Raw genomic sequence first — 18,273 nt, forward strand, 5'->3', positions numbered from 1 at the left:
TAGTAGATCATAGTTTCCATTCAGTTGTTCGAGCTTACTTTCGCGTTGCCGCCAGCACCACCTGTGCCATCAAACCACTTTTCCGTTTCGTTCCACGAGTTACTGCCCGCAGTTCATAAAACGTCGAAACTTGTCAAAACATCAGTCCTTGATTTCCTTCTTACATCTTCAAGTAATTTCTTGGACTTCGATATTTTGCGAAACTTGCGCGACGAAATAAGTCTTCACATTCAAGCAGATACCCCTCATATCCACCGCAAACAAAGTTTCAGCAGCCATCTTCCCAATCCCCGTTTTCGCGGTCTGTACTGAGTCGCTTCGATATTTCTTGAGACGTGATATCTGATCAGCGCATCGGGATAGAAGTGCGGAGAGGTCGAGTCAACCTCTCCGGACGTCCATACTGAGGGTGAAATTTTAGTCACCTCTCTGTATCTACTTCACGAATCACAGGTACTATTCGCAAGAATTGGACTTGCTTGATTGAACGAAAGAGTCATACTTTGTGTGATACGATTCATAATGTCATCGGCAACATCGAAATCCGAGGGCACCCCTACCCCGCCTACATTTTCATATGCGATGGCCGCAAAAGGTCGCGTAATTTCAACTGCAAATTCCGCTATGCAATCAAGCCAGGCATCAGCTTCTGGTGTCAGCACACCCGCCAAGGAATCGAATTCCGTATCAAATACACCTTCAGCGTCGGTGAATGGAGCAGCAGCGTCTGAAAATGGAGATCGAAATACCAATGGTTCTACCGAAGTTCCAAGTAAGAGCGATCCGCTAGGAGTTGGATTAAACACAGATGCGAACCCAACATCACAAGTAAGCGCAGGTTCCACTCCAGAATCGCCAAGTGTGGTTGCTACTTCGAGTGCAACAATACCAAAGGAGGAGGAGCTCGCTTTGAATGCAGCTGCGGATGATTCTGAGCAAGGATGGGAGAAAGCTGGGCGAAATAGAGAAGAAAAGCCTTCTCCGGAGGCGATCGAGGGCAGAAAGTCTAAAAAGTCCAAGAAGCAAAAGAAGGACGACAAGGAGGCAGAAAAGGAGAAAGAGAAAGAGAAAGAAAAGGAAGAAGTGAAGGTGCCAGAGGTTCCTCTGGTGCCAGCTCCGCCCCCGGCTGTCAACTTTTGGGAGCAGCGCAAAGAGGCACAAGCCGCAAAGACAAAGTCGAGCCCATCAATACCTCAAACAGCAAATTTCTTAGGTGAAACCTCAAGTTCCACTCCAACTCCAAAAGGCATCGAATCTAGGCGAAAGGGAAAGGCTTCTGTTGAAGATGAGAAGGCATCGCAGACTGGCAAGGATATTATCTCAAAACAAGGCCAAAAGAAAGGCACAGATAGTCTGACTAAGGGAAAGGAGGATTCAACCAAACGACCTGCAAGAGGCAGTAGGAGCTCTGAAGATAAAGATAGGAGTGCTGGCAGTTCATTGCCCCCTCCAGTCGATGACTCTTTGGCATGGCCAACACCGGAAACTGCACTGGAAGAGGAGAAGCGAAAGCTTCAAGAGGAAGACAAAGTAAAGAAGGATGAAAACTCCTCCAACAAACCAAGGACGAAGGAGAAGTGGGTCCCAGTACCATACACTCCATCGGTCACATTCAATACCCCGCTACCTGTTCGAGGTGGTCGAGGACGAGGTGGTGCTCGTGTAGGTCGTGAGGGCGGACGTACCAGTCATGTACCAAATGGTACTGCTGCAGAGAAGTTGCCAGGAAGTGCCACTAAGCCTGCCGAGTCTGGCGAAGAACCCGAAAAACGTGGGCTCAGATCATCATCACTTCCACCAAACTCTTCTAAGAGACTTTCAAATGAAGATGAAGTCAGTCGTGATGCACGCAAGCATACACCAAATGCCGAGAAATCAAAGGGTGGTGCCAACAAGAATGAACCTGTATCACCAACTGACACTGGGCGAACTTCAAGTTCCCCGCAAACCGATAAGGGTAATCAAACTAGTCAAAAAGGACAAGGTGTTGGCGAAGGACAATTCTCAGCAAGATCTGGCTTTGGCGACCGCAGAAACGATGGCTCCGGAAGCTCTGACTTCAAAAATGGAAGCAAGGATCAGAGAGCTGAGGGTCGAGCAGAAAGAGGCCGTGGAGGTTATCGTGGCAGAGGCTCTCACAGTACTTTTGCAAATGGCCATGCTTTTGCCAGTGGCCATAATGCGATTCCTCCTTACCAAGGGCGTCAAAACTCAACACCATACAGCCCCCCACCTCAAGGACCCTTCAGCCACCAATACGCACAAGCTTCTTCCCGTGGCCGCGGTAGCTCGAGATCACAATCTATTCCAAATGTTGCCATGTATCCAAGAGGTGGCTACACAAATGGTAATCAACAGATGCCAGCTCTTCAAACCATGTACGACTATGTACCAATGCAGACCATGAGCGCTATGCCATACGGTCCTTTTGACGGCCAGTCTGCTACTGTTTTGTCAATGGTGAAGATGCAATTGGAATATTATTTCTCGATAGACAATCTTTGCAAAGACGTCTTCTTACGGAAACACATGGACTCTCAAGGATTTGTGTTCCTGCACTTTGTGGCCGGGTTCAAGAGAATCCAGTCTCTTACATCAGATATTGACATGTTGAGATACGCTTGTCAACAGTCTACCGAGATAGAAATAGTCAAGGGCGAGGATGGTGTGGATAGAATTAGAAGACGCGATGGTTGGGATCAGTGGGTCATGCCATCTGAGGAAAGAGAAGAGTCAATGAAGCACAATGATGGGCCAACTACACTTATTCGCGAGAACCATGGACCACCAAGCCACATGGGCCAAATGATGATGCCAGGTCAAGAGATAGGCTCACCAGCCTTCAGCCCCGGTGGAAACGATTATATGAGATATGGCAACGGAACCACCCAAGCGCCTTTGGCTAATGGTAACAATAACCACTATCACGAAGAGACACCACTTTCAGCTGCCGTTCCTAACTTTACTCCTGGCCTGTTACCATTAAACGGAAACACCGTCCCTTCGCCCGATCCTTTAGCACCAGAAACCACATTCACCGATGAACAAATCGAGGATCTAAATCTAGTGTTTGCACAATCTTCCCGTGAGACGAGCGATCAAAAACCCGCTAGGCACCCATACCACAACTCATCTTCAAGAACTTTCTCCAATGGTTCAATTGATGGTAGGTCTATTAATGAGGAGTTGTCCGAAGAACGCCAAGGTCGACCCTTGGTCAATGGGTCAAATCCCCAAGAAAGGTAAATAATTATAAGCCACCCTGATTTCCACGTTGATTTGCCATTCTGACTCGTTTCATTTTAGCTCTTTAGAAGGCAACTTGAGGGCAATGTCTCCCCATTCAAACTACAGCAATGCCCCAACAGTCATGTGGGTCAAGGATCAAAGACGACAAGCAGCCATCTCCGAATCCAACACCATTGAAAAATATGCTATCTTCCGTGAGAGAGCAACCAGACTCCGAGAAGCCAGTCAGCCTGGTGAGACTCATAGTGACATGGAGCTTCTTTACAAGTTCTGGGCCCACTTTTTGTGCAGAAATTTCAATCCAGGCATGTATTACGAGTTTCGCAAATTGGCACTTGAGGATAGCCATAACAACGCCTCTACCGGAATGGAGCAATTGATTCTTTACTACGATGAAACCCTTAACAACAAGAAGAAAACTATCAACGAGGTCTTAGCCGGACATTATGTTGATGTTGTCAAGGGCGACGATTCTCCAATCCAGCGATCCGCATTTGCGAAACTTCGAACTTCTTTACGCAACGGTGCTCTCGATTTGAAGAGCCGAAAGAGGATCGACAATCTACTGGATGCTAAGTTGAAGGAACTACTTGAGCAATAGATTCCCTTCCTAATGTTCTCGATTTCTGTCTCGATACCCTCGTAGCTTGGAGTCGTGATTGGCCACCGACCTTGAAGTTACGTACGTGGTTTAACATCTATGTACTACCTATATCACTTTTACCAAATAGCCCATATCTTCTGAATCGCTTCAATGTGGCACGACTGTTCATCGCTCCAATTCTGCAACGTTGGCTTTCGCTCGTATGACATGTAGCGATACAGATATTATGATCTGAACAACTTACGTTGACTGTATTTACGAGTTTTGACATGTGGTTTCTACGGCGTTTAATAGGAGCTATCAGAGAATTGGAGATCTCTGGGTACCGACTACAATTTGAGCTACGAAGCTTCAACCTTCCTTTTTTTTTCTCGGCAGAGTATTGGGTGGGTTTGACGAATGATATGGCTTTCTCCTTCATTCATGTTTTGCTTTTTACATGTTCATATTCTGGCATAGCCACGGCATACTTTTTAGTTTCACCACCACCAAAAGTCTTCGACGGACACGTTGTCAGTCGGGCGTATTGCTTTTTACGAGAAAAATTTGGGTTTCATGCACGCGTTCAATGGTTACAGAAAATGGCTTTGACACTTTTGGCATGTGCATTTGGCAAATACAAATTACATGTTGCATCCTCTTCTTTTGAATGATGGGAGTGAGGTAACCAACCCATTGTTTGTTACATAAGATAGAAAACACAAAATTCGCTGCTACTTTGTACCATAGAAAATTTGACAGCAGCTCTATCTTACATTGAGTGCAGTTTTGATATATGCTATGTCATGTCGTGTGATGTTGATGAACTAGGGATTTAATAATGTCAGGTTTGTATATTCCTGTGATATGATATGATATGATATGTTGAACGCTCGAAATGGCAACAGCAATGGTGCACTGAGGCTGGTGAGTTGGTTACCTAGTTGTTAATGCGCCTTCCATGTTTGTCAAGTCTTGAAGGGAAATTTTTTACGAACTTTGTTTGATCTCAGTGGAATACATTAACTATTCATCTCCCCCTGTCAAGAACCTCACAAGAATAATCAGCTTTTACAAGCCATCCCTTATTACACCAGTTAAGTTCATGTATTAACAAGACCATCACATTGGATACTCACTACCTTCTCAACAATCTCCAACAATCTCGAGTGGTCTTGCTCTCTCTTTAAACCATCTCAACATCTCTTCCCACATGTTCTCACCAATTCAACTTCATAATACACACGACCTATACTACTGATCTGATCCCCCCCCCAAAAAAAGAAGACGGGATCTGGATAAAGCTATTCATCTTCCAAGAGGGTCCTTCCCCCTCGAACCTTCACTTTCTTTTCGTTTATCTGGTCATTGAAAGACAATATAATAGAACAAATCTTTGCCATTGAAACAAGCGCACCTTGAGGTTCAACTCATTCTCTTGTATGATCCAAATTTCCATTTTCACCCTCCGTTCTTTCTTTTCCAAACATTAACGTCCTCTCAAATATTTGTCTCGCCGGCGACAAGTCAATCAATTGTTGATATCTATCAACAATTTCCTTTAATCATGGATTCTTCAACCAACAATGGCTTTCTCCTTTCTGGTGAGCTTGATAGCTTCAAGAACAAACTAGCTGCTCTGAAGTACAATGGTAAAAATCTGAACGTCGAGGATCTCGCAAAAGAACTGTTCGGTCTCACCCTGGAAGACGCATCAAATAATTTGGCCATTCGTGATGGTCCCAATGGAGAACGACCCACAAAGGCGTCACAGCTGCTGAAGGTCTATTTGATTCTGTCAGATGAGGAGTGCAAGAGAGTTGTGGAGCTCCGAAGCAGGGTAGGATATTTTTCGTTGACTCTTTTAAGTTCACTGCTTCAGTTCTATCTTGTGCCGTGTTAAGTACAAACACGCGCTAAGTTAAAGGCAATCGACTTTCTGCTATCCTTCTTCACCTTGTTGATTCAAGTTCATGTGTGGCCACTAATTAGCGCGTATAGGGATGGCATGACAATAAAGAAGACGGCGACGCGCACTTCAAACAACAACGAGAGCGTGCCGACTCAACCACACCAGAGGGTGAACGTGGCTTTTATAAAATGATGCAACAAATCGGAGAGGAAATGCACAATGCTCACAGTATCTTCAGTATACCTTTCGTCCCAGATGGTCAGGTCAACATACTCGATCTCTGCATGGCACCTGGAGGTTATACTGCAGCAGCTCTCGATTACCGCAATAGCTTCAAAGCATATGCCATCACATTAGACCCTAGATGTGGTGGGCACAATGTTATAATCGACACGAACCGCCTCCAGGGTTTTAGATACCATGATATTACAATGTTCAAGGAGTTTTGTCCAAACGGTAAAGACATCCCCGAAGATTTCAAGTCGAAATTTAGTGATATCAAGCCTTTCACGTTTATCAAATATCATCTTGTATTTGCCGACGGCAAGACTCTTCGTACGCATGATCGCATTAAAGACACTTACAATGCCAACCTTAGTAAGGAAACAGTGCGATTGCAAACTTCGCAACTGATTCTTGCCATGAATAGGATGCACAATGGAGGCACTTTGGTTGTGTTATTACATAAGATTGATACATGGCACTCAGCATTCATGTTGTATACATTTTCAAAGTTTGCTAAGGTTGAAGTCTTCAAGCCTGTTAAGAAGCATGCTACAAGAAGTAGTTTCTACATGATCGCGAAAGATATTAAAATCATTCATCCAGAGACAATCAAGGCTATTCAGGAATGGAAGGAAGACTGGGTGAGTCCACCAACTTTTTGGCTATCATACTACGGCATCCTGCCCATAAATTCGCGAGATGAGCCTTTGTGGAACCTTATTATATCAACACGACTGACAGGTTATCCACAGTTTTATGCCACATTTGGAGGTCCAGATAACACGGGTTTAGCCAAGGAGGAGCCAACAAATGAAATAGTTCAAGAACTACTAACTGAATTCGGACCAACATTGATTGAATTGGGACACAAGGCTTGGATGATCCAGGCGAATGCATTGAGTCACACTACTTACGCAGGCCCAACGACTGATGGTAAGCTTGAGAGAATTTCTGGTGAAATTAATGAGATAAACGAGAAGCTTAACCTGGAAGTGAAGGTCAAGGAGATTGCCATGGGCTTGGAGAGTTTGATGGATAGTGAAAACGCAGCGAGGCTTGGGAGATTGGTTGAATGATATTAGTCGGTTTTAGCACTGCTTTCACGTTGCTTTGTTTGTTATCCCGGGAATATTTACTAAGATCGCTCTGCGTTGTCTTTAGGAGTCAAACAAGGGTTAAGAAAGCGGATTTGGTGCGGAATAAAGGGCGTTTTTAGGGATCATCATGAGGCATTCAAAATGGAGCGTGGTGTGGGATATGCTCCAATCGGTGGTAGGGGAGCTGGCTGCTGGTCTGTGGCCAGCGATGGTCAAGTCATTCCTGGCGAGAAAGCAAAAATCGGTGATGAGGCTACCGCGGTTTGCAAAACCGGTACTAATGGGGACAATCGAGCCATTTTCATGATGGGAGCTTAGTGCGTTGTCATACTTGTGATCGATTGACTTCTTCTGGGGTGGTTGAATCTGATTTGTGTGTCAGGATGACTGAGATCATAATGGGACGGAGGAATAGTCGGTAATAATCTGTTCAACTGATGTGAAAATCTGCCTTGCATGTATATTCGAGCAACAATGTTAACTAATATGAGACCATGGGATGGTGATCGCTATGCCATGTTGCCATGGAAACTAGTAGGCCCAGTTCAAGTGTATGACGTAGCTGCACTTGTATCTATCAATTGCAGTGAAGCAGTCATTCTCTAAAATTTCCAGATATCTGAAAACTATACTTCGATCTCTAATGCCATCTAAATGCATCACCTATCTCACCCCATAGGAATGCTAACCCTGAGTACTGTTGTCTCTGTATGATCGATGAGTGTTCAAATAGTCTATTCTCTGCCAGTTAGGCTTTAGCTGAAAAAGATGCAACAGCTTTGAGTGTATTCGAAGAGACTTATTTGTTTCGAGTACTACACAAATGATTCTACAGCATTGAGAATGACTCCCGATCTGGGCTAATCATAACGCAGTGATGATTTGATTCTTGATTGTGGATGCTCTGCCATAAAAACAATCTTGATCGGTAAATTTGCACCTGCTCAGCGAGGTGCATGTACTTTTAATACTGAATCTGAGCATGCAATTGATGCAGGTATACGGTATATCATGTTTTTTCAGGAATATTCTGGTTTCTGCGACAAGTTTGCGTTCGTTATCATCATCGATTGACACTTCATTGGATTATAGTAATGGCAGTGCGACACCGGACCCTTATTATCTTTAGTTGACTAAAAAGGTGGCGAGTTTTCAAAGATCTATGGGCTTATCCTCAATGCTTATATGTGATGGAATTGCAGGAGGAAAATGAAGAGATGGTTTCGATCTATTCTACAGCCGGATTAGTAAATGAGTATCCTGTGAACTTTGCAAATCTTACCCTGAGCAAACAGAACCCCCTCTCACGATCCCACAGACTTGGTGAAAAACTATACTTTCAAAGTCAAGAACACCAGTAGTGAGGTAGAGAGATATTATCGTTAAGTGACGATCCCACTATCAACGTCTATGTCTTCACTATCGACAAAATAATCGCTTTGAATATCTTCCCTCTGTAGATTGATGAATAAGAAATACACCAGCGCGGTCGTTACATCTTCACTCTTCTCTCTCCTCAAACGGAAAGACGAAAATCCCTTTCTCTATTACCCTACCATCTGACTTCGTGACCTTTCAAGTACCTCTCTGTAGCGGGCGCATGAAAATTACTTCTTCCGCCAGCTCAAACAGAAAGAAAGTTATCCAGTTCCCCAGGCTAGGTCAGAGTAGCGTCTTCTCTCCTCCCACGCCTCTTTACGATTTCGTTTCGTTCTGGGCTTCGCATCTCTCAACTTCCTGTGACTATACCCCCATCAACTCGGAAAATGTAATACCAATTGATATATCTGCATATTTCATGGACAACAGGACTGAGAAAGAGAGGTGTGTGGCAAAGGGTGGGAAATGAGAGGTTTTTAGTTCACGGAATTTTCAGATGGGATGAGAATGGGAAATAATGATTTGTGGGCGAGAGGCGATGACTCTCATTAAATGATAGTGAAAGGAAAGTTGGGTTTGAGCTGTTCTCTCGATTTTCGAGAACAATCATACACTCGTACAAATTGGATGTCCCGTTCTTGGCGGAATGGATATTGTATGTGCATGTTAAGCGAAGCGAAAAGGATCAAAAGTCCTTATTCACGCTGATGACAGGAATTTCTCGGAGGCAAATCTCACATGGAAATGATATAGATTTTTCAAGATTGTCTGATTGAATGTTCCCTTGCCCAACCCCAATGCTATTGAACAGCTATCCTATTTTATGAACAGATACAAGAGGAATAAAACCACTCGATCGATATTCTCGAGAGTGTATTTTCCTTGAACGCCGCCGTTCAACCCTATTTTTCCTCCCATAATAAATTAGCCAATCCATACCCATTGAACGCCACCATCAATTCATAAATTCGTTCAACCATATCCCATTCGCCTATCCATGATTTTGACCGACAAACCCCTTCTAGTATCTACACTCCAGGTTGAAATAATGTCACTAATCCCATCGCCGCTGCCGCCGCTACACCCCCAATGAGAACCATTTCAGCAGCACCCCAGCAATTGCCTCCAATACATTTCGATTGGAAACCTGTTATCATGCCCGTCTTGACATATCCAAAGATGAATAGTGTGATCACCATAACCCCGACAGAGATATATAATCCCTCGGCAACCGTGGATACGAAAAGGTAAGGCAGTAGAGGTAACAAACCACCGAGAAAATATCCCATCGAGATTGTAAGAGCAGATGTAAAGGCGCGGGATGTAGCGGGCTCTTCTTCACAATGTTGGAATTGCATTACGTAGTCTGTCAGAAGCTCTGGGTGCATTTGAGCAAGATGGGTTGATTGACCGTTGATAACTTCTTTGGGAAAGTCGTATGGTTCGTATTCTTCCATCAGATCGTTTAAGACGCCTTGAAGATCGGTTTCTATTCGTTCAAGGGTCTTTTCTCGTGTAGCATGATATGATGCACTAATGTAATTATTAGCCAGTCTGATCTCAAATTTGATGACACTCCGTTGGCCCTCTGGGAGCCACTGCGTGGAGGCAGACTCATTGATGATGACAACTTCATTCCTTCACTGGATGCAATTGTGGGGTAAACTCACAGTTCACTCTTAGCAGCAAGATATCCACCCAAGCCCATAGAAATAGCCCCTGCAATCAACTCGGCCATTCCTCCCCCTATAACAATTTTCGAATCGTTAAAAGCCGATAATCCAGCCGTCAATGCAAACGGTACTGTCAACCCATCACTTAAACCAATGGTGGCATCCGAAATCACTCTCGCATCGATTCTCCATCCCCTCTTCTTTGAGGACTTCTCTGATCTGGAATCTTGAGATTCTAAATCTAAAGTACTTTCATCATCATCGTGAGTCCCGTCGACCGACCCGGAGCTGTGGTTTGTGTCGCTATTTGGTAAGAGAGGTTGTCTAGATGTAACGAAATCGATTTTTGGTACTCCTCGGTCTCGGTTTGGTTTGGGCGATTTGGGAGTGACGGATTGATAGAAAAAGACATTTTTAAGGGCAGCTAAAACCATGATTTCGGTTGGTGATGGTATGTGGCTTCAAGTTATGTTGGGTTTCTTCTTAGGAGACGTTGTACTTGACTTGTGATGTCATTCAACGAAGATATGTAGTGATTACTATCTCCTGCAATTGTACTTTTAAGGAAAACGAGGTTGATGGTTTTGATATCAAAATGGAGTCGAATTGAGGCTGTTCTGATTCTTGATCTTCCACTGTTTGATGGGTTTATACCCTTGGTTGATCGACGTATGTATGATTTGACTGATTTTCTGGTTACGTTTTGGCTCATGAATTAGAAGTGAAATGGGAGTACTTCTTGGATCTTTTATATGTGTTGGATAGATGGTATGGTGGTAGTTATATTCCAGATGTCATTCCCTACCTCTTTAGAAACTACTAGGTATTTAGGGACAACATTTCCATTTATATTCAAGGATTATCTCCGTTGGTTTGATAGTTTGACCACGGGCTTCATTCAAAGGTTTCTAAGCTTGTTTGGATCTTTGAGGATCTTGCTGACCATTAATTACCTTGATTCTGATTCGTCCAACGTGGGTAATATCTCAATAACGATTGGTCGGTTGGATAATTGCTGGGCTCGTGGGGCTAAAATGTAAATGTTGGTTAGTTTTTTGTTTCTTCCTACCTCCAGCTGGCATTTTCTTTGTGCATGGAGTATTTCCGTCTGATTGCGCTTATCCCAAAGGAGATAAGAGTATACAATCCTTCCAAAAGCGGGGAATTCGGCGATAGCGATACCAATATTGTACCGTCAATTTGTGTAGGTACTCGTGTACATGTTCTCATGGATTGAAAATGTAGACAAGGAGGTATGGAAGGCTTCTAATTGGAGATTGTGAAATCTCCTATATCTCTTTGGGGTCACTGGGAATTGGAATTGAATTTGATGTTGCTTTCTTGCTTTTATGCTGAATTAAACCTTTTCCATACCTACCTAGGTAGTATTCAATTAACCATTTCTATCCAACCTTCTTCTGCTCTGGTTCCTTGACCCCATGGTTCATGGTCCAAGATACTACACCACTTCAAGACCACCATTGTCCACCCATAACACTAACGCTCTGATCAACCCGGAGCTTCGAATCAAACTACGATGTACAAACTTCAGGGTTTTCAGATGTCTAGCAGCTAGCTTCTTCAAAACCCCTTCTTGGTTGCTAATGTCCGTGGTTTCATTGGCCGTTTCAACGGCTTGATTACAATATCGGTGACTGGATTGGTTGAAAATATTCACACATACAACCTCAAGCTTTCTATGCCGTAAATAAGAAAGGGACGAGCCTTACCGCTGCAACGCGATAGCAAGACTAAGAATACGGTCCCGAGATAGATGCTAGGGGTGTCACTCCGTAACTCCGAAAGGCTGGAGGTCATGAGGGCGTGCAATTATTCGGATTTCACTTGTGAGATGACGGAGATGCATAAAAGAGAGAGGGGTGATATCATTCATGCTATATGTTTGCAAGATCCTCTAGATATCTTGATCCTCCAATATCGTTGCTTGCCTCTCGATAGTTCCCCGATGCCACTTCATTCCTGATTTGCCACCGAAGAAACGTGGCAGAGAAGTCTCTCCATGTTGACGTCTTCCTGCTCATCCTAAGCACCGCCTTCTCTCTTAGCATACTCCTCCTCAATTCTTTCCTCGTACAGTCTGTCCGCCTCTAGTTGAGCCTCGGTCTTCTGTACTGTCTCGGTAGATTGATTTGAGGTGTCGACCGTAGTGGTGTTTGGGGCCGCATTGGCTGTGGTTGAGGGGGTTTCAGTGAAGGATGGCATATTGTGTGAGGATTTGTGAATAATTGAGAGTGTTTTTTCTGTACTTTCTGCCTGATAATGATCTCTTGTATTATTAAAGAATAAATGTAGTGGCTGTATGATAGTAAAACGAGCTCGAATGCTCCATGAAGAGCACTGGACCCGTGGACTTCTTATGTGCCAGGTGTGGCGGTGGCTGTGCACTGTGGCACGAAAGTCATTATGTAATAACGAATGATATTTTCATTCCACGTGCTTCCTTTCGGGTGTAAACGACAGTCTCGCCCTCCATGAGTCCCCGATTCCTCCCGCTGATATTATACGATGATGCGTTAGTTGACTCCCTTTGATCTTGTAGCCTATGGCTATTAGACCGATGTTAAATAAATCTCATAAATGTACATATTACGAGCAACCGATGAGGAAAGTCATTATGTTTTATATCCTGCGAGAGGAATCTTTGAGTGTATATACCCAAGCTTCTCTTATAAACAGCCATACAACACCAAGAACACGATGCTATATGTACAAATGAATATCAATCATCGTGTCCTCATTCTTACTCTCACCCTGATATTCGCCTGAAGTGTTGTCTTTGTGTATCCCTCTCTTCCTTCCATTCGATGCTGAGTAATGACCTCTCCATCCTGTATATGATTGTTTTGACTCGTATTGTCCAGGCCTGTGTAGCGTTGCTTCGTCGCGCAGTTCTTGTCATCCTCATCTGGAAGTGGCATAGTGGCGGCGTCCCCAATCTCCTCGTGGTAAACCTTCAAGAGCTTCTTGTAGAAGTAACTTCGCCTTGATGGAATTCTCAGTACCGGAGATCGAGTTACATGTCAGTTAATGTAGTGGATACAGTGAGCGGTATCTCTTTATCTGGAGCGCGAGGGGCTTTTCTTTGATATTGGGACCTTTTTGCAATGCCTTCAGTATCGAAGCATCAAGTTTTTCGAGACCACTTAAACGAGTTGATATAATCCTGCTATCAAGACCGGTGTATTCTTTGCCTACAACATAATATAAATACAACCTGCTCGTTGAATGCTGTAGAGAAAGTATCAGAGTGCTAGGAAGGTGGCCTATCCTATGTTAGATATAAGGAAATGTTGCTAACACTTGGTTGCATACATACTTTTGAAACTGCTGATGAAGAAACTCGAAAGGATGCAGGATCTTCAACGATGCGGAGCGGCGCTAAAGCCATGGGTACATATGAACTCCGGTGGCTTTGTCGAGACCTGAGACTGTACTCTTCCAAGCATGATACAGGCAGCTTCAGAAAGGACATGTAAAATCGACTCATTGTAGATTGATGAGATACTCTAGCGGGATGACAGACTCCAGCTTTTCCTCCAATATGGTCTGCGCAGTGTGTTCTTAATAGCGGCAATACACCTTGGCATAAATATCCCATAATGAGAGGCGTGTTCGAGAAACGCACGTCAAGCTATTGCGCAGTCACTCTCAAGTCGAAGAGGTCGATGTGTGAGATATTGTGGAAGAAAGAGATTTATGGCTAAGGTGGTGGGGCTTTTGATATTCCAAACTTTCCAAAATCATTCAGAGAAGTTTAATAACAAACCAAATGGAAAAGCACGAGAGAGAGAGAGTTGCAGGCTTATAATGAGTTCAAGAAGATTACTCTAGGGCATAGAAACTAAGGTGGTAGCCGATCCTCCTATCTACAAAGAATTAATTCTCTGGTGCAACAGCTCATTTTCTCGTCTCCGTCACAGCAAACGACGAGCGTTGTGTAACACCAAGTCTAGCAAACAGGCCTGAACGCGGAAGGTTGCAGCCAATGGTCAAAACTAAAGCCACCTCCTATTTGGGAAAAGATAGGTAACTTGATGTAATCTTCAGAGTGCTGCCATCTTACTTCAGATCAAAAACTTACGAGAAGCTAACTTACTGATCATCAAGATCATCATATGGAGAACGATGGAGGATGGTAGGAAATCATGTCTGAGTTTCGTAAGTTTTGAATACCGGTACCACAATGAGAAATGTTATTCCTTGGCCAGTAGCTTTTGCTGCATATCCCGAAGCGACTGCCCGTGAGTTGGCTTTCTCACATCCCTCATCATGTAGTTTAAGGGTTGCCTTCCGTTCGATTTGTGACGAATGACGCTTGCGTGTTTGTAGTCTGTGAAAAAGGATTCAGGTGTCTATGACCTATTTTGGTTCAATGCATGAGGCATAGCTTCAGCCGTGTAGCCCTTCGATTGCACCTCATTTACTGACTCGTATCGCCAAAGCTAAACCTCTGGGTCAGATTTCACACGGCCATAGGAAGGTAACCCATGTATTGAAAGAAGGGATGATACAGCTGGCAGTTTGCAATCAACAAAGAGGTCCAAGGACCTTCTTAATTGTAGGGACAGAGACTCATAAGCGAGTCTGAAAATTTAAGGATTTGTGATATGTGATACGGAAAATGTGACCAAAGGAGAACTAGCTATCCGAAAACACTATCTTGAAACGTAAACCATCCAATTTCTAGATGGCAAAAGAAGTGAGCCTCCTCCCGTCCTGATATCCCAGGATAAGATACTGCATGAACAAATGTATGCATACAAACAGCCCGGATCCAGCAAGAAGTACCACAGTAGACATCACTACAAGCCTTAACGAACCATTCAATTGGTAAGCACTCTTAATGGGTAGAGCTCCAGGCGGGAAAATCTTCACACTCTACTCTACATTAGTGAATTACCAAAGTGTATGCTGGATAATTATTCGGCCATTCGAAATCGGGATGATATAATTGTAGGTATTGAGAGCAGAGATAGGGAGACTCATCTCCTCCTACCTGTTAAGTTTTCCTCTTTTGATCCTCAAGAAATTCAAAATATCATACGAATTCTTGCAGCTCTTTCTCATCAGCCGATTTTGGACGCACAGGATCTCCTGTCACCACAGCATTCATATCATACATTTGTTGAAGCATTTGGCTTCTTCTCATCGTCCATTATGATCTCTACAGGTATCTTGAAAACCAAAACACAACTTTTCACGAAAGGAATCAAGGAGTGAGAAAATACTACTCCATTTATACCTTCCATAATCCCTTCCCTCAGTCTATTGCACAAACAAATGGGTGTAACAGAATACAAGATACAAATTCCCTCCGTTCTAATGAGCTTCTACCCATGCTTGTATCACACCCCTTCAGGAAATATTCAAACTCACATCTGTGTTCCGTTAATCGCCAAAGATGGTTTTAGCGACGGTTCACTTCTAGTCCAAGAATCCGTACCACCATGCTTCTCTCCTGTCCCTCACTCTTCACGACATTACTGTCTACAAAATCTGTGCCTACTTAAACTCTTTCAATACAATCACAATGAGCAATATCACGAGTGATGAACTACACATCATCCGGTTTGTACTCATAATTCATCAACTTCCAAGTGAGCAAAGTGACGAGTCATAAGCGAGGAAAGAGTTGCAAGGAAACACGACATCCCAAGCACGAGATAAAATTATCATGACTATCAGCTATTTATCTGATCTCATCTTTAGCTTCTTAAGATAGGTACAACCATCCCATTTCATTCCTATAGCAGATATACTCTCTCATTCCTTGCAATGCTTGTATCTTTTACCTCCACTTCAATCCCCCCCCCAACACCCAAACATCTTACTCTCCTGTAGCCACCACCCAAAATATGACTCACAATCACCCGTTCCACCGGATCAGAGTAAACCACCCATATGCAAAAGTAGATGCATTCTTCTCGCGCTCGCTGATCACACATGTAATAAACAATTAAGCAAGCAACCGCGTGCGCTAGAATCCGACAATATATGTATGTGAGTTGATCTGCAAACACAAGCCGTGTGATAACCATAAAAGCCAAACCATCTACTGTATCATCCATCCATCGCCGCGACGATAAAAAGCACCTAAACGCCCCTCCGACCACCCCTCAGTCTTTTCATTCAAGATTATGCTACGAAAAAATCTCTCCGTTGGCTTCTACGCTCATAGGGCTACCTCCGTTGTTTGCCACTGCTCTTGGGTTCCTCCTCCGTGGCTTGAGTCGAGCACTCGCACTGGCGCCACCAGGTGCAACATCAATTCCTTCATCACTATCATCGGCATGCTCCAGCGCATATGCGGTCGCTTCATCCAACTCTCTAACCTCATCTGGTCGTTTCCTCAACCAGCCCATTCGAGGACCGCTTCGCGCTCTCTCCGAAACCTTGAATCCGTAAATTTTAGGTTCGTAGACTTTACCTTTGCCGAGACCAGGTGCAAGGTTTGATGCATTCATGCCGTTGATCTTTTCCTTTTCTTCATCGTTGGAATGTTGTAAACTTCTGCCTCCATGCCCACTCAATGCTTCTAATCCCTTCTTGCTAATATCGTAATCGGGGAATGTGAGGAGAAAGAGCGCCCCAAAAGTTCGTCCGAAGTAGGCACCGTCGACCGTTTGAAATCGGGAATTTGGAGGAACGTATACATCGAGACAGGAGGGACAGAATAATTTGACGGTATCTTCACCTGGTACATCAGATAATCCTACTGGTAATGTGCGGACTTGTTCGCAATGTGTTCGTGGACAGACACCAAAATGGGCAAGGTCGTACTTCTCGGACATTTGTTGTATACCAGCTCGAGAACAGATAAATCGTTGATGGATAAGACCATAGAGCATCTCTGCGGAAGATTCTATAATGGATAGATCGCTTGCCATTCGTTGATGTCTTCGTTCGGCTGCAGCTTTACGTCCTGATCGATCTTCGCCCTCAATAGATGCATCCTCATCCTCATCCTCATCCTCGTCATCTTCGTCCTCATCTTCTTCTGGCTCGACATCCAAGATCATCTAACAATAGATTCACGTTAGCATGTTCTCAAGATACATGAGTCATGTATTGAATTACCTCGAGTGCTTCCTTATACATAGCTACTTGTGTTTGTAAACCTGTCAAATTGAAGTCATCTTCTATGAATTCCTCCGATATCTCTGCAAAGTATTCATGTCCCAATAATGCGCAGAAAGAAGAGATCCAGGATTCTGGAGTACCAGAGGAGGAAGACATCTTGTGGGGGGTAGCTGAATAACCTCGAGTAAGTTAGGTTTAAAGTCCAAACCCAAACTGATGTTGAATGCTTGTTGAAAAACCGTGGCAACTAGTATCAAGATTGACGCAGCAGACTTGCCAGTTGAGTGAGTCCAGAAAGATGTGGCGTGAAGCTTATGATCGCTCCAATATACCAAAGCTCGAATGCTTCGTAGGAAAGGCACTCTTAATGACGCGCTTAAATGTATCGCACTTCCTATGTTGAACCAGAAAATAGTCGTGTATACTGGCAGAGAATATCCAGTAGGAGGTATCAACGTGGAGCTGTGGGTGCGAGATTTGCAGATTACTTGGTACTTTAATCAGGTATCCCACTCGAGAGTATTCGTTGTATTGCGCTGGTCCGTCTTTGCGCACGGTATGTTGTTGAACTGGTTTGATAGGGGGTAAATGCTATGTATTCTGATGATAGAATTTCTTCGATTCACTCTCGATCACAATTTGAAGAGATTCGTCGTTTGATGTGGTTGCGAGGGAAAGTCCTTTCAGCTTGTGTCTTCCAAAGTGGGAATCAACTTTCGACCGCTGTTGACCTTTTTATCAAAAGCCTCGTCTTCGAGATTAAACTTCCGCTTCAGGCATCTACAACCCCGCTAGGCAATCATTTCTGAGCTTCTCCAAGCCGAGGTCATGCCGATCACATGATTTGAACCCAAACAAGACATGCAATTGAGACCTATCTTTGTAGAAGTATCTCTTAAGCTTCCTGAGGTGCTGTTTGGTTTACTTTCAATCACTTTAATTTAACAGGCAAGAAATCACTTCAAGTTTAAGCTACAGTAGTCTGATTATATCTAGAAACAGTTTTGCGGTTTTGAACGTCGAGAAGTATTCTCATATGGAATCTTCATATTC

The 18,273-nt window shown here is 43.8% G+C and overlaps 6 protein-coding genes across 6 annotated transcripts; 2 read left to right on the forward strand and 4 right to left on the reverse strand.

Moving 5' to 3' along the window:
* Positions 1–522: 522 nt before the first annotated feature.
* EAE97_002192 (uncharacterized protein) lies at positions 523–3,850 on the forward strand (the record flags this gene model as incomplete). Its single annotated transcript, XM_038872703.1, has 2 exons — positions 523–3,242; positions 3,307–3,850. The coding sequence occupies 2 exons, from the start codon at positions 523–525 to the stop codon at positions 3,848–3,850; spliced, it is 3,264 nt and encodes a 1,087-aa protein (XP_038735909.1).
* A 1,549-nt stretch (positions 3,851–5,399) lies between these two features.
* Positions 5,400–7,384, forward strand: EAE97_002193 (uncharacterized protein; the record flags this gene model as incomplete). The annotated part of the gene is made up of 4 exons (XM_038872704.1): positions 5,400–5,672; positions 5,834–6,610; positions 6,722–6,902; positions 7,131–7,384. The coding sequence occupies 4 exons, from the start codon at positions 5,400–5,402 to the stop codon at positions 7,382–7,384; spliced, it is 1,485 nt and encodes a 494-aa protein (XP_038735910.1).
* A 1,810-nt stretch (positions 7,385–9,194) lies between these two features.
* On the reverse strand, positions 9,195–10,961 carry EAE97_002194 (uncharacterized protein). The gene is made up of 2 exons (XM_038872705.1): positions 10,117–10,961; positions 9,195–9,979 (listed from the first exon to the last, which is right to left on the reverse strand). The coding sequence occupies exons 1-2, from the start codon at positions 10,551–10,553 to the stop codon at positions 9,475–9,477; spliced, it is 942 nt and encodes a 313-aa protein (XP_038735911.1). The 5' UTR covers positions 10,554–10,961; the 3' UTR covers positions 9,195–9,474.
* Positions 10,962–12,162: 1,201 nt separating this feature from the next.
* On the reverse strand, positions 12,163–12,342 carry EAE97_002195 (uncharacterized protein; the record flags this gene model as incomplete). The annotated part of the gene is made up of 1 exon (XM_038872706.1): positions 12,163–12,342. The coding sequence occupies one exon, from the start codon at positions 12,340–12,342 to the stop codon at positions 12,163–12,165; it is 180 nt and encodes a 59-aa protein (XP_038735912.1).
* Positions 12,343–12,759: 417 nt separating this feature from the next.
* On the reverse strand, positions 12,760–13,528 carry EAE97_002196 (uncharacterized protein; the record flags this gene model as incomplete). Its single annotated transcript, XM_038872707.1, has 4 exons — positions 12,760–12,840; positions 12,891–13,122; positions 13,181–13,368; positions 13,457–13,528. The coding sequence occupies 4 exons, from the start codon at positions 13,526–13,528 to the stop codon at positions 12,760–12,762; spliced, it is 573 nt and encodes a 190-aa protein (XP_038735913.1).
* A 2,133-nt stretch (positions 13,529–15,661) lies between these two features.
* EAE97_002197 (uncharacterized protein) lies at positions 15,662–18,011 on the reverse strand. The gene is made up of 2 exons (XM_038872708.1): positions 17,218–18,011; positions 15,662–17,159 (listed from the first exon to the last, which is right to left on the reverse strand). Exons 1-2 carry the CDS (start codon positions 17,374–17,376, stop codon positions 16,281–16,283), a joined length of 1,038 nt encoding a protein of 345 aa, XP_038735914.1. The 5' UTR covers positions 17,377–18,011; the 3' UTR covers positions 15,662–16,280.
* Between the last annotated feature and the right edge of the window lie 262 nt (positions 18,012–18,273).

This window comes from Botrytis byssoidea (assembly GCF_014898295.1).
Source record: "Botrytis byssoidea strain MUCL 94 chromosome Unknown BBYS_004, whole genome shotgun sequence".
Classification (NCBI taxonomy): domain Eukaryota; kingdom Fungi; phylum Ascomycota; class Leotiomycetes; order Helotiales; family Sclerotiniaceae; genus Botrytis; species Botrytis byssoidea.